The 15,623-nt window shown below is 43.2% G+C and overlaps 1 protein-coding gene across 1 annotated transcript in view; it reads left to right on the top strand.

The window, feature by feature from the left end:
- The window catches only part of PTPN14 (protein tyrosine phosphatase non-receptor type 14), a 186,439-nt gene that overhangs the window by 71,463 nt on the left and 99,353 nt on the right, over positions 1 to 15,623 (top strand). Inside the window, exon 2 of the mRNA XM_029912843.1 lies at positions 9,931 to 10,255. Within this exon, the coding sequence (XP_029768703.1) occupies positions 10,082 to 10,255 (174 nt within the window). The 5' untranslated portion in view covers positions 9,931 to 10,081. The remainder of the gene's footprint in view (positions 1 to 9,930; positions 10,256 to 15,623) is intronic.

Genomic DNA, 15,623 nt, shown 5'->3' with positions numbered 1-15,623 from the left:
CCAATTTTAATTTAGATAGATAGATAAATAAGGTTCTAACCTGGACGCTGCCTTTCCCACCTGAAACATATATAGGGTATGTCTAGAGTGGCAGAGTTACAGTGCCAGCAGTTACAGCGCTGCTCAGAGAGCGCTGATGGGAAACCACTGTTGTGTGTTCACACTGTCAGCTGCCTGTGCAAAAGCATGTTCACACTTGCAGCATTTGCAGCGGTATTTGGAGCGGTGCACTCTGGGCAGCTATCTCACGGAGCATCTCTTCCTCTTCTGCCACTAAGAGTTGTGGGAAGGCGGAGGTGATCGTGGGGCATCCTGAGTCCTGTCCTAATGCCCTGTGATGCATTGCTTCGCATCCCAGCAATCCCTGTGCTTCTGTCTGCATTTGGCGCCATCTTTCAACAGTTTGTGTACTGCCTGCTCTGCCTCTTCGGTCTGCAGGAATGGATCCCGCACTGTTGACCAATATGCTGCTCACTCTCACTAACGTGTCATGAGTGGCAGTGGAGTTATACCTTAAACTACAAAGACAAGAGAAGTGCAACATTGATCTCGCCACGCGTAGTAGTTACGACGTGAGATTGCTTGTGGCATTCACAGAGGTGCTGACCACAGTGGAACACCGCTTTTGGGCTCGGGAAACAAGCACTGAGTGGTGGGATCACATCATCATGCACGTCTGGGATGACGAGCAGTGGCTGCAGAACTTTCAGATGAGGAAAGCCACATTCATGGGACTGTGTGATGCGCTCACCCCAGCCCTGTGGCGCAAGGACATGAGAACAAGAGTTGCCTTGTCATGGGAGAAGTGCTTGGCGATTGCACTGTGGAAGCTGGCTACTCCAGACTGCTACCAATCGGCCACTAACCAGTTCGGAGTGGGAAAGTCGACCGTTGGACTCTTGTTGATGGAAGCGTGCAGGGCCATTAATCGCATCCTGCTCCGAAAGATCGTGACTCTGGGCCACATGCGTGACGTTGTGGATGGCTTTGCACAAATGGGCTTCCCTAACTGCGGAGGGGCGATAGATAGCATGCATATTCCAATTCTGGCACCAGACCACCTAGCCACCGAGTACATTAATCCAGAGGGGTATTTCTCTATGGTTCTCTAGGCACTTGTGGATCACTGTGGGCGTTTCACAGACATTAACGCTGGCTGGTCTGGGAAGGTGCATGACGCACGCATCATTCGGAACACTGGCCTGTTCAGGAAGCTGCAAGCAGAGACTTTCTTCCTGGACCAGCAGATCACCATAGGGGAAGTCAAAATGCCCCTTGTGATCCTGGGAGATCCCGCCTACCCCTTAATGCCATGGCTTATGAAGCCTTACATGGGGCACCTTGACAGCAGCAAGGAGCGGTTCAACAACAGGCTGAGCAAGTGCAGAGTGACTGTTGAGTGTGCTTTTGGCCATTTAAAGGTCCACTGGCGCTGCCTATATGGGAGGCTGGACCTGGCCGATGACAATATTCCTATGCTTATAGCCACATGCTGTATACTCCATAATATTTGTGAAGGGAAGGGTGAAAGCTTCACTCAAGGCTGGACCACTGAAGCTCAGCGCCTGGAGGCTGAATTTGAACAGCCAGAGACCAGGGCTATTAGAGGGGCGCAGCACGGGGCCATAAGGATCAGGGATGCCTTGAGGCAGCAATTTGAAGCTGAAATCTACTAATATTTGTTGCTATGCTCGGGAGTGCAGTGCTTGTAATGCTAGGAGGTGATTGTGATGGTGCAGATGATGCACTATGAAGGTTTAAGAAAATTGCCAGTTGTTTTGCAGGGTTCTGTTTGCTTTCAATTAATGAAATGAAGATTTGTTTTCAAACCAGAACAATTCTTTTATTAAAAAACAACAACCAGAGGAGAGAGACAAAAAAAATCACATCAGCACTGTGGGGGATGGGGAAAGGAAGGGTCCCAGGAGGAGGTGGGGTCCCGGGATGGTTAAAGATCTGTCTGTGTCGAGGTATCATATGCAACCTTGTCCTTTGGAGTACAGTGCAGCAGATACTGTACTTCAGCAGGGCTAAACTGCAGAGGGATGGGTGTTGAGTGCAGTGGGTACTGGGAGTCCACAGGGCTGGACTGTGATGGGGCAGGATTGGAATGCAGCGGGTACAGACTGGAGCCAGGAGGGTGATAAGAGTGTGTTGGCAGTGTCTGGGGGGCACATGGGAAAGAGTTTTGCGACAGCGGCTGCAGGAGCGGGCGGACATGGAGCTGCTTGGTTTGCCGTGCTAGTAGCACCTGGATCGTGTCCGCTCGGCCCTCCATAATGTTTAAGAGCCGCTCCGTGGCTTCATTCTGGCGTGCCGTGTTCTCCTTTCGGTCCCTCTTCTCACTGTCCCGCCACTCCTTCGATTCTTGTTTTTCGGCCATGGAGTGCATCATGACATCACGCAGAAAGTCCTCTTTAGTTCTTCATGGCCGCTTTCTAATTCTGGGCAGCCATTCAGCCGGTGATGATAAAGAGGGAGGCTGGGCTCCCAAGGTCATCTCTGTGAAGTTTAAATGCAACATTTTACAGAAACAGTATTGTTTACAACACACAGACCACTGATTCAGTGATTTAAAACACAGCCAGTATTCACATACCTCTCACTAACTGGCTGACCCCAGGCAAGCACACATGAGCCACACGACCCCCAAAGTGGTGAGTAACCACAGGGGCAGGGTAAATCAGTGTTCCAGGACCCTACTGTACACTGGGCATGTGGCTCTTGGGGAGAGCCAGCATTGTAGGGTTTTTTTTATAATCATTACTGTCCCCACATTTTCCACAGGCTGTGTTCATTATGGAAGATCTCGCTGCTGAGGGTGAGCAGGGAATCAAGGGAGAATCTTCTCCAAGACTGTGGTTTCTGCCCTGGCCCTTATGCGGCTCGCCTGTGTGCAGCAATGGTCACCCACCCCCCACGATGGCAGAGTGTCACGGGAAAAGTTACCCTTAATGGGGCAAGAAACAAAGAAGCTCTGCCAAAGACCTGCAGCAGCAGAATGCCCAGTATCTCCATGAGAGTTTCGTGGAGATCTCTGAGGCAGATTTGCATGAAGTGAGGGGGTCAATCAACAGCCTGTTCCACCGCTCAGACTAGGTGGTACTCGCATCATACAGACACAAGTCTGCTTTCTGCAATCCTCCTGCCCCCAACAACTCGTTTCAGCAATTTCCAAAATCAAAGAAACTTACCAGGGGCCTCCTCTCCTGTTTCCGCTTCGCCAAAATCCGATAGCTGTGACTGGCTAGCCTCCTCCAGGGTAGAGAAGAGCTCCTGGCAGCATGCATCTCTGACCTCCGAGTTGTCCTCTGCCCCTGGGTCCCCCTCCACATCCTCGTCCCAGATTTCCTCCTCCTGGCTCAGTCCACTCTCGACTGGCACGCGAGCCACCAAAGTATCCACACCACAGTGGCCTTCGCAGTGGAGGTGGGGTCGCCACCGAGTATCGCATCCAACTCTTTGTAGACCCGGCAGCTCGTGGGTGCAGCACCGGAGCAGTGGTTTGCCTCCCGTGCCTTGTGGTAGGCGTTCCGCAGCTCCTTCACTTTGACCCTGCACTGCAATGTGTCCCAGTCATGGCCCTTTTCTGTCATGCATCGTGAAATCTGTCCATAGGTATCATAATTCCTCCGGCTGGAGCACAGCTGGGACTGGACAGCCTCCTCTCCTTTCAAAATTCCAAAGGAATGAAAGGGGTGGGGCTCATGGTTGGTCACCTGAGGGCAGGGCAGTAGAGTTCAAACCAATGACCAGAGAGGCGAGAATAGGCATTGTGGGACACCTCCCGGAGGCCAATTGCAGCGCAGTAATTGACCAGGATGTCTACACTGGCACCGCGGCGCTGTAGCCCCAGCGCAGAAAGCTGTATGCCTCTCGTCAGAGTGGTTTTTTTACAGCGCTGCAACTGTGCAGTTTCTGTGCACTAAGTGGCTTGGCAGTGTGTACACCTCAGGAGTTACAGCACAGAAAGCTGCTTTACTGCGCAGAAACTTGACATTGTAGACAAGGCCTTAGTCATAACGAGGGGGCTTGTTTAAAACAGAATGAAATATGCACATAGTATTTATTTGACCCATCACTTCTTGGTTTGCTTAATTGATCTAATTGAAAGTCTGTAGGCTTTGAACAGGAATTGGTGTTACAAACACCTCTTCAGTTTGTTAATTTGGCTAGGAATATTAACTCTCTTTTGATAACCTTGTAGCTGGGAAGCAGTGGTGACCCTGGCATGAAATAAACAGGCCAGCATTAAAGTGTGTGTATACGTATATATTTAACTCTTATTGCTGCCCTAAAAAATGTTTCCATAATTAGTTTGGTGCATGTGCAATTAATTTGCTGTAGAAAATAATACAGGAGCTGATTCTGGCATCCTTATTCACATTTGAGGTTTATCTTATTTATGAGGTTTCCCATTGTTTTTAGTGAAACTACTCATGGAATAAGATACTACTTAATGTGAGTAAGGGTGGCAGAATATAGCTCACAGTAAGCACGTTAGGCTACTGAAGCCAAACCGGGAGATTTTAGGTCGCTAAAAGTCTGGCAGCGCAGTGGGGCTAAGGCAGACTCCCTGCCTGGCCTGGCCCCACACTGCTCCCAGAAGCGGCCGGCATCCCTGCGGCCTCTGGGGCGGGGAAGACATAGGCCTTCACGGGCTGCCCATGTCCCAAGCGCCAACTCCACAACTCCCATTGGCCGGGAGCGGTGCAGGCTTAGTGCTGCACTGCTGACTGGGAGCCGGCCGAGGTAAGTGCTGCCCGGCCAGAGCCTGCACCCTAACCCTGATTCCCCTCCTGCACCGAAACTCCCTGCCAGAGAATGAACCCCCTCCTGCACCTCAACCCCCTGCTCCAGTCCGGAACCCCCTCCCACACCCAAACTCCCTCGCAGAGCCTGCACCCTGCACCTCAATTCCCTGCCCTAGCCCTGAGCCCCCTCCTACACCCCAACCTCTACCCTTGCCTGGTGAAAGTGAGTGAGGGTGGATGAGAGCGAGCGATAGAGGGAGGGGGGGATGGAGTGAGTGGGGCTGGGCTTTGGGGAAGGGATGGGGAGGGGAGGGGCCTCAGGGAAGAAGTGGGGGTGGGGCAAGGGTGTTTGGGTTTGTGAGATTAGACAGTTGGCAACCCTAGACTGAAATATTGGGCAGGGATAGTCTTTTCATTCTCTGTGTGTATAATACCTAGCACCTGGGGTCCTCTAGGCATGACCACAATACAAATAATAATAATTGAGAAGGAAAAGATGTCTTTAGTTAAACTGTTTAAAAATGCTGTAGATTTTTGTTTATTTAATCCCAGCTTCTGACAACCTTTTGGGAGAAAAGCTCTCTTTGTGAAAAAATTTAGCACTCCTGTCCTTTTAATTGAGGCTGGAGAAAATTCTTCCTGCAGTTCTTTACTCCCCAGACTTCTCTAGGAAATATGGGTAGACAAGAATGGATATTCCTGGTACTTCTAGGGATATGGACCAGGGGTGGGGGTGGGGGGTGGGGGGAGCAGGAGAAGAGAGAGGAAAATAGAATCTTTCAGGCCTTTCTTATACATCCTAATGAAGGAAGTGAGGCAAAAGCACAATTCCTCTATCCCTCACCCTGTATTTGAAGATCACTTTTAAGGACCAAAAGTGACCAGGGTCTCTGTGTTATATCTTATTCAGAAAGTTTTATTTAAACCTGCAAAATGTCATCTTAAGACAGTGATGAAAGCCAAAGAGCAGATTTGCCTCACCTCTTGATATGTGACCAAACAGGAATACTAGTATTGTGCACAGAATCAAGGGTAAAGATTTTCCTCGGTTGATATCACTGATTTTGTCATAAAATGGTTCTGGCTGGCTCAGCATAAGCTCTCTGGGAAGCGGGCGATGCGGGGGGGGGGGGGGGGGGTGGAGTAAAACTGATAGATTTATTTTTTGAGTTTAGTCTTTATTTGGCAAATAATTTGGTTTGTTAAAATTAATAAAATAAATTAATATAAAAGAAAGGTGCCATAGGGAATCCATGCTTAGTCAACTATTGATTAATATGAAAATATAGTGAAAACAGCACTTCACAAAGTCTGTGTACTTCTTTTTTTAAAAGAGTGCAAGCTAATCTCCATTGATAGGATGAGAGAGGATGGCGGTGGTTCTAATTAATGCTATGAGCTGCACTGGGTGTCTGTTGACTTCTGGGTGGACGTGAGGATGTTGATTCCGACCTATAAAGGCCTAATCGGCTGGGACCATCCAGCTTGAGAGATTGCCTCTCGCCTTGTGCCTTACTGCTGCAGTTTAAATCTGAAGAAGCTCTCAAGCTGGAGCTCCCTTGGTATATAAGAGAGGGAGCGGCTTGCAGGATGGTCCCTGTAACAGCCCCGTAACTTTGAAATTCACTGTTCATCTTGGTCTTAAATAGCCTGGTACTCAGGCAGTGCTGCAAAGCCCATTTTCTTGAGTAAGCATTATGGGAGGATAGAGGTGGCAGTGCCTGGATAAGTGGGTGAGTGTATTTTTGAAGTCTTATTTGTAATGTTTATGCATTGTATTTGTAACGGAATGCAATGATGCGTGGAATGGATAGGTGTTTTTACGTGTGTTTATTTAAATATAGTTAAACAAATAATATTTCCTCCTCTCCCGCCCGGCAATATCTAGTTTTAGGAGAGCGGTTTTGTGCTGTGTTTTAAGTGTGTGTGTTTATATAGTATTAAATTCTTCTTATTGTAAATTGTTATGCAGATAATACTCCGAGAGCCCTGGCAAGTGTTGTTTTAGAACCAGGATTTATTATATAATGATTAAAATGTTTGTAACATGCAATTATTATATAGTAAGGCTGGAACATTCAAAGAAGCTTAAGGGCGCTGGATGTCCAGTTGGACATCTGACTCCCTTAGGCCCCATGGAAAATCTCACTGTACTTGCACTATATTTGCACTTCTATTGCACTTTCCATTTGTGGAGCTCAAAGGACTTTCAAAGCCCGTGGTAAAGCCAGGAATTGAACCCATATCTCCTGACTTCCAAATTCTGTCTCATCCATATAAGGCCTACATTGCTTTACCTCTCTAATTTTTTTATACTGATCCACCACTCTTTTATGAGCACCTATTATCATATTAAAATTGAATTTTTGTTCTTCCTCTTTGTGACTGCTTAATAATAATAATAAAGTGAAAATAATGTTTGTCTTTACAGGTAGATTGACTGGAATAACTATTGTGAAATAAGCTATTCCCGAATAGCTCCCCAGATGGACACTCTCTTCAGGAATAAAAGTCACTTTTATGCTGGAATACCAACTCTGCTTTGCGAGTGGAACTATTCCAGAATAAAAGTAATTTTTATTCCAGAAGAGTGTATCCACATGGGGAGCTATTCTGGATTAGTTTATTCTACCATAGCTATTTCAGTAAATTTCCTTGTGTAGCTAAGGCCTATTTAAAAAAAAAAAAAATTACTAAATGAATATACTAACTTCAGGATAAGGGCTCTCTAAAGTTGGCTAATGAGAACAAAATCAGAGACCAAACAAAAATATTTGATAAGACATGGGTCTATCATGCCTAGGTTGTGTCTGTGATTTCTTTTTTTTCTTCTAATTTTTAGCTTCATACTATTATTTTGGGTATATTAATGGGAAAAATAACTCTCAGCTCACAAGATTTGAGTGTTAAGGCATTGGATTGAACTCCAGATACAGATTCAAATCTCGGATCTTCTACAGAGTTCCTAAATCATCTTGGGCAAGTCATTTTAATCTCTTTGTCTCCATTCTCCATCTGTAAAATGTAGATGATAACACCCTTATGAGGCAGGGGAGCAGTATGAGGATAAATTTTCTGTTTGAAGTGTTCAGATGTTCTGATTATGTGAGGGCGTATAAATACACTAATACACAGTAATGTGAATATAATGCACACGTGTGTGTGTGTGTGTGTGCACGCAGACATTACTTATAATTGTAAGTAAGATGGTTACTTAGAGATGCCTACTGATGTATACTGTAAGTTCTGTGTGTTTCATGGTAAAGTTATCATACTGCCTGGGCAATTATGAAAGCTGGATAACAGCAGCTATTTTTAGCTGCTAGTAAATGTCAAGATGTAAAGTGGTTTGAAAAATAACTTTAACCAACTGTATGGTGGTTGCATTGCTGAGCTGTGGTTATCACTTACGTCTTTCTAATAATCACCATAGCAACTTAGTAAAAACTGAAAATAACTGATGACTGCAGTTTCATGTCAAATGTTACATGTGGGCAATGTACTATTAATTTAAAATTTCACTACATTTAGCTAAATGATGCATAATTTGATGAAAGCAATTTGTTACTGCTCTTCAGCAGAATGAAAATGATAGCTGGTTCTTATTCACTATTCATCTTTCTACAATACTTGTTAAAAGCAAATGACTTTTTTAGCTGTAAGTGCAGCCCCCCAAAACGCACTCACCAAAAAAGAACCCAGGGGGATTTTGCTACCAAGCCTTTTCATTTTTAGTATTTAGGCCCAGGAGAAAGTTGCACCTTTTTAAATTAAACTGGGTTTAAACTAGTTTAGTAATACCAGAGCAAACCCCTTATTTTGGTTTGAGAGGCTTCTTTTGCTTTGTCTTAAACCACTTCCTAATTGACTTTAGCTAAACGGAAATAAGCTCTAGCCCTCCAAATTAAATAATCACTTCATTATATTTTTTGAAAAGTCTGTCTCCCCTTTTCTAACTCCATTATGTTTTAGCCCAAGAAGACAAATCTTGTCAGGGATGTGTATGACTGTTAAGAAGAATAGTTTAAATTAAAAAATAGTATCTAAAATATGTGCTCTTCTCCTCCCATTTGGCTTTACCTTCTTTGTCAGCTGGGATTGTCCTTATTTAGCCTAGCTCAGAGTGGGACATGTAACTGTTATGGAGCTGAAATTAGTAGAATGGCAGGAATTGCCCCACAGGAGGTTTCTCTAATGTTTCTGACACTTCTTCCCTTTCACATGCATTCAATCCACTTTGTGCCAGATTTTCAGTGGTGCTGAACACCGGCAGCTCCTGCTGACTTCAGCATCTCTGAAAATCAGGCCTCTTTTGAATAGTTCAGTTACATAGCACTTCAAGCCAGTATTCAGGGCTGGCCTGGGGGCACCAAAGGTTTAGAATAAGGCTAGGTTATAGGTCCTTTAGTGGAGGTTAATTGTGGGAGAGTTAGCACCTCTGAATGGGGCTTGGGAGAATTCAATTTAAAAAAAAATAATGTTGATGGATAATATCAATGTTTATTTTTAAGCACTGTTTCAATTTTTATCTATTTAAATGTTCACAGTTTTAGGAAATTAGCGGGGAGGAGACGTCAGACACTGGGAAGGTCCAGACAAATAATTTAATGACATTAGACATTGAGATTCCAAAAAATTTAAGCTTTATAACCATTAAAACACAAACTGTCAAATCACATGTCAAAAAAAATATAGAAAGTAAATATCCTTAAATCAAACTCTGAAGCATGTTCTCCATGTCTTACTCTATGTTCTCAAGCAGCGTTTGGCTTAGTTTGTCTATCTGTAAATTTTGATTATTGATGGAAACGTATGTATTTTTTGTCAGTGTGCGTATGCATGGGGAAATCAATGTTTACTGACAATTTCTGACAAAAATCTAATTCTTCCAACCCTACCTATACAGCAGCTGCTTCTGGGGAATTCCTTAAAGATTGTCTACGACATTAAAGTTGCATTTAAAATTCAGTGCTGGAATATAGTTTTAAAAGATTTTGTTGTATATTTTGTTTGGTTTTGGGGAGCTGTAGAATGTGCTTTGGAATCTATTTTACTTGTCAAGTGTAAATCTTTCTTTGAGTTCAAACCCGTTAAGATTCATTCATTTTCACTGATCTTTAGTAACATCTTATCCTAATTCATATTGTTAACTATGCTTCGTATTTATGTGTTACAGGGATCCCTTGGAGTTGGCCCTGGGCATGGACAACTATTTCCAGTCCTGGAGGAGAGTAGTAACTAGTGGAGTGGCATTCAAGGAAAACCAAAAAACGTGCTGAGGATATCCAAAGTGTGACAGGAAGGGGCAGCCTTCCAGCCCAACAACTATGCCTTTCGGGCTGAAATTGCGACGGACCAGGCGCTATAATGTCCTCAGCAAGAACTGCTTTGTGACACAAATCCGTCTGCTGGACAACAATGTGATCGAGTGCACGCTCTCAGTGGAGAGCACAGGGCAGGAGTGTCTGGAGGCTGTGGCCCAGAGGCTGGAATTACGTGAGGTAAGGGTGACCCAGGGAAGGCCATCTGTCGGTTGTAATTGAACATATTTTTAGCTCAAGCAATTTGTCATTTAGAGTCTGTTTATTAGAATCATGTTATTCTTTGTGTTGGCCTGATCTTATCAGTAAACGGAACTTTGGCAAACGTAGTCTGGTTTAATGAAAACTGAGGACAGCACACTGCCTATAGTTTGTACTGTGATTTACATTCATCCTCGCTGGGAAGAAATCTACATGATCTGAAAGAAAGCTTTCTTCTTTGCTTATGAAAATAAATGTGTATTACTTTACCTTTGAGTGGGTAGCTGATAATTTCCACATTTGGGCATCACATCAAAAATGTTAAAACTCCCACTTGTGGCAGAGCCAGTAGACTAATGTTCTTTTGTTGTTGTTGTTGAGAAAGGACTAGTTGTTAAGGACCAAAGTACAATATATATTAATTTAACTGTGCAAATTTTGGGCCAAATCCTAAGGTTTTTACATAGTCCTTAGTAAGACAAACTGGAAATAGACTTCAGGATTTGTTTCTTTTTCATTCTTTATATGTATAATTGAATTTATTTCTTGGTAGCATCCCTGTTGTGTAGACAATATGTGTATATATAGTTTCAGTATTTGGATGTATTAAAAAAGAGATTATTAAAATACATGATAATCAGATCCTTCCATCAGTTTAGCATAGTGACATCTCTGTTTGGAACCCATGTTTTGTGGGAAGTTTCAGTCCAAAAGAAACATGATTGAGAAAGTTGAGTGGGTAAAAAATGAAGTTTAGAAGAACTTGACTTACACCTTAACTAAAGCTTCACGTGGTAGCTGTGTAATGGCTGACTGTTCCTTAAGACACATCTTCCTGCATTAGGCGGTATCTTTGGCCCTGGTTATGTTGGTTTTATTGTGATGTAACATCATTGATTTCAGTGACTCCACTCTGATTTGCAATGGTGGGAATCAGGTCCATTGTCTTTTGAATTTGGACAGCATATAACACTATTTTAGTATGAGAATAGGCATTGGTAAGAGCAAGTTACTTATTTATTAAAACATACATAGAAACTGAGTAGTGTATGTGGTGAAATCCTGTGGATATGTGAAGAGCTTCTTTTGGCAGCTTTTTATGGTGTATAGTTATTCTCAAAATGTGTTGAGAGGCTGAGCCTTCCCATCTTGTATCTCGTCCTTCTTTATTTTCTCCTTTGTGCAATAAGATTGAATGGGTATTTTTTAGAATTGATTTCATAAGAAAGATACTTTTTTTTTTTTTTTTTAAAAGTTTAGATACTGTGGGCCAAATTTTGTGCTGACTTATATTCTGTGGAGGTGCATCATAGTCAACAGGGCTTCACAGGATGTAAGTCAAGGCAGGGATTGGCCCGTTGGGTTTGGACTTCCTCTGTGAAGTGTGCACCTTCCTGTCCACATTTATCTCCAGGTTTCTGTTGCAGAGACTTGCTGATTAGTCCTGGGTCTTTCATTTACAATCCATATTTCTCCAAGTCCTGCATAGCTGGCAGGTGGCTCCAGTGCTTCGTGAGCCTATGTTATGTCTTAGGTTGTGCCAGGATGGAAACCAATTATCTGAAGGCATGTAGGGCAAAATTCAGATGAGCTGTAAACAGATGCTACTCCAGAGATATCTATCTTAGGTACTTATATGGTCCCTGTAGTATCTGAGCACGTCACAATCTTCAGTGTATTTTTCCTCACAATACCTCTGTGAGGTAGAGAAGTGCTATTATCCCCATTTTACAGGTGCAGAACTAAGGCACAGAAAGGTTGTAACTTGCCCAAGGTCACAAAGGAAGTCTGTCAAGGATCAGGGAATTGAACCTGGGTCTCTCAAATGTCAAGCTAGCATTCTAGCTACTGGGCCACTTAGAGTGGCAGCTTTATGGCCATTTTCATGTTTTTAGTTGAGTTACAGCAGTAATGAATTTGGCCCTTAGAGTCAATGTCCAGATGACGATAAGATTTACAATTTACACTGCTCTGGCATTTGGTGTTGGAATGCTGTCTAAAGTGACCTCACTTATGGAATTCACTTTTGGTCTTACTGTCCCTGCTGGTCACCTGACAGTGCTAAAACATGAAGCAGCTATGGCTTAACCCAGTTAAACATTTTGCAAGCTAGCGGGATAGGAGTCAGGACACGAGTTAGAAAAACACTTAGTTTGGTGTCAGTCTGTTTCCACTGAAGAAAAAAGAGGAAGTCAGTGTGTGACTACCCCACACTCTGGTTCTCAGAATCTATCTAAACCATCCTTGAGGCTAGACAGACTGGAAATCTTTTAATTCGATAGAGGGACAGGAAGAAGGGTGCTGCAGCCTCTGTAAATGGATGGATGCGTGAGGGAGTGAATCAAGAAGCCTGAGTAGCTAAAGGCAGAGCCCCTACTCTTAGAGTTCTGAGGCATTCAGCCATTGGCATTAGCCTAATTCTTGACCCAAAGGGGAGGTTTCTCCCCTTGGGCAATGCTGGACAGCCACATCGGCATCCTTCTGTACTTCTCACCATAACAGGCTTAATGTCCAGCGTTTGCTGTCTCACTGCTTTTGGCAGGGGTGGGAGATTTTCAGAGGTTTTCCTTCTCAGATGCTTCCTATACCCCATGGATCGATTTGGGGTACTGCATTTAGCGTTCCCAATATTTAAGCTGACCCAAAAGACAAAGAAGAGAGCGTACTGTGGTTACCTTTAACTTAGTTTTTCCTAATTTAAACTAGTTCAAATGAACATCTACCTAGTGTCTGAGGATGAAAGTGTCAGACCAGTATGCTTAGTCTTCGCAGCTCTGAGACTATACCATTACTTCCATCTAGTTTCAGCATGCCTATCCTTGCATGTCTTAACTTAATCTGAGCACAGTGTTGTTAGTAGTATTCACTTATCGTTCCTTTTCGATCTATTTCTCATGGTTTTCTTATTACACTTTTTAAAAAAATGATGTAATTAGTTTTTTAATTTCCTTTAGTGAAGTTCTTTACTGCTGGGAAAGTTTCTTAATCTAGATTCCTCCACCAGAACTAATGTTCTTAGTTGATTGATAGTACAAATGTCATTGGAATTTCCAATTTTCATGTCTCCACCTGCTGGTAGGAGGTCATATTACTCATGTGCAGGCTGACAGTTTTCTTAACTACAGCTGGGAAATCTGATAACTTATCACATTTAATGTGACACCATCACAAATAGTTTTTCCAACAGCAAGTTGTGATGTCACAAATGGCAGATAGGATATAAATAGATGGAGAAGATGAAAATGTATAGACAGTTTTCATACAAATGTCAATAGTGATAAAGAATGAAGGAAGAATCCCCTCTGTGCGTGTGCGCACACATACAGGCAAAAAATGTGGCAGCGAATCAGAATTTTAAATAGAGTGTTTTTCATAAGCTGTTAGTAGCTTTTAGATTTTAGTAGCTGCACATTTTGTGGTGCATTTCATTAAAGCTCAGAGCAAAGTGTAGATATTTTGAGAGTCAAATCCTGTCTCCTCTTCTAAAACTGCACAGGTCCCAGTCAGTGTAACCAATGTAATTGTGCTGAGATAGGGGATTTGTACAGAGGAGACTCACTGTTCAACGGTGAGTCCAGTTGTGCAGTGAACTCTATTGCAGTGGTTCTCAACCAGGAGTCCGGGGTCCCCTGGGGGGCTGCGAGCAGGTTTCAGGGAAGCCACCAAGCCTAGGGCCCAGGGCAGAAAGCCAAAGCCCTGCCGCATGGGGCTGAAGCCGGGGACCTGAACCCTGCCACCTGGGGCTGAAGCCGAAGCCTGGTCAATATAGCTTCACGGGACCCTCTGTGGCATGGAGCCCCAGGCAATTGCCCAGCTTGCTACTCCCTGATGCCGGCCCCGGCTTTTATATGCAAAAAAACAGTTGTGACACAGGTGGGCCGTGGAGTTTTTATAGCATGTTGGGGGGGCGGGGGGGAAGCGGGCGCACTCAGAAAGAAGAAGGTTGAGAACCCCTGCTCTATTGCATGGGCCTGGCAGATCCACCTCCTCACAGGACCACCTGCCTTTGGGAGCAGTAGTACACAGAACTATGCCAAAGACAGAAGTTCTGTTTCCCGAAGGATTTTGAGATTTTTGAAATTTGTCTTCATTCCGAATTAGAACAAAAACTGAAAAACAGAAGTTCTCCAGAAAGGAAAATACCCCTCTTTTCCCCCTCCACTCCCGGCCGCCCGATTCATTTCATTGAAATGTTTTGTTTCAGTTTCAACTTTTTAAACTTTGATTATATTATAGTAGTAATACAAAATGTAAATAGTCCATATAAAAGTAGTTTCAAAACAAAAAAAAGCATTTCATTCGGAAAATGTCAGAATGCCTCAGAAATTTTTCCTCCATTTTTTTCTGAAATAAAATTCTGACAAAATCAGCCCAGTTTCGCAAAATGTTTGGATCTATTTAGAGCTGCCTATTTCTACAGAATATAGTTCTGTCACTTTTTCTTTGACCAGCTCTGCAGCCAGCAAACTGATCTACTGCTTCCTCTGAATTGTGGGGCAAGCCTTCTAAGCCTTAACAGAACCTCCATGCATCAAGATGCAGTGTCTCAGGCTAGGCATGGGGAAAGTTTAGGTCAAAGAGCAGTCTTGTTTCTTGTCCTGCACCAACTCTGCACAATGTCTCCTCCCTGAAAATTGCCTCTCTTCTCTCTCACTACCCTCACCTTGCCTTTATCTAGATAGTTTTTGTAATCCTGCTTTAATCTCTTTTGTAAAATTGTATATTTTTGTGTGTCTATCTAAAAATCACTATTTTAGACCTTGAGGTGTCTAGTGATGTTAATTTTATGAAAGACTCTATTAAAAAATAAACTGTAATTGTGTTTTTAATTTGATATACTTGTACTAGTTCTCCTGTTATATAACTTCCAGGTGTTTTGTAAATTGTACCGTCAGGATCAGAAATAAACACACCTTTCAGTCAGGCTGACGTGTAAGGAAAATATTTTGTTAAAAACAAAACTCAATTTGCTTGAGTTGACTATGTGTGTTGTTGTGGAAGAGCTGTCAATCACTGTACCACACATGACTGAAAAACAGAATTTAATGGGTTATGCATATTTTTATATGATCTCCAGGGAATACAGTTCTTTCCCTGACTGAGTCAGGAGTCAAGTATAGGTCAGCTGAAAATGTAGCCATGTAACTACTGTAAAATCAGCTTGAATCCTTTCTAGTAAGCATCAGCTTGAAGACCTGATTCATTTTGAGTTGTTGACAGTTATCAGTTGCAATAAGATAAAGTTTTATGTAAGCCTTGTAGGCCTTAATTTTTTTGTACTTTTAGCATTATATCATCTTACACACACACACACACACACACACACACACACACACACACACACACA

This window comes from Terrapene carolina, unplaced genomic scaffold (assembly GCF_002925995.2).
Source record: "Terrapene carolina triunguis isolate 2854851 unplaced genomic scaffold, T_m_triunguis-2.0 Scaffold262, whole genome shotgun sequence".
In the NCBI taxonomy this organism is placed as follows: domain Eukaryota; kingdom Metazoa; phylum Chordata; order Testudines; family Emydidae; genus Terrapene; species Terrapene triunguis.
The sequence above is the reverse complement of the archived record's forward strand: the minus strand, read 5'-3'. Positions and strand labels throughout refer to the sequence as shown.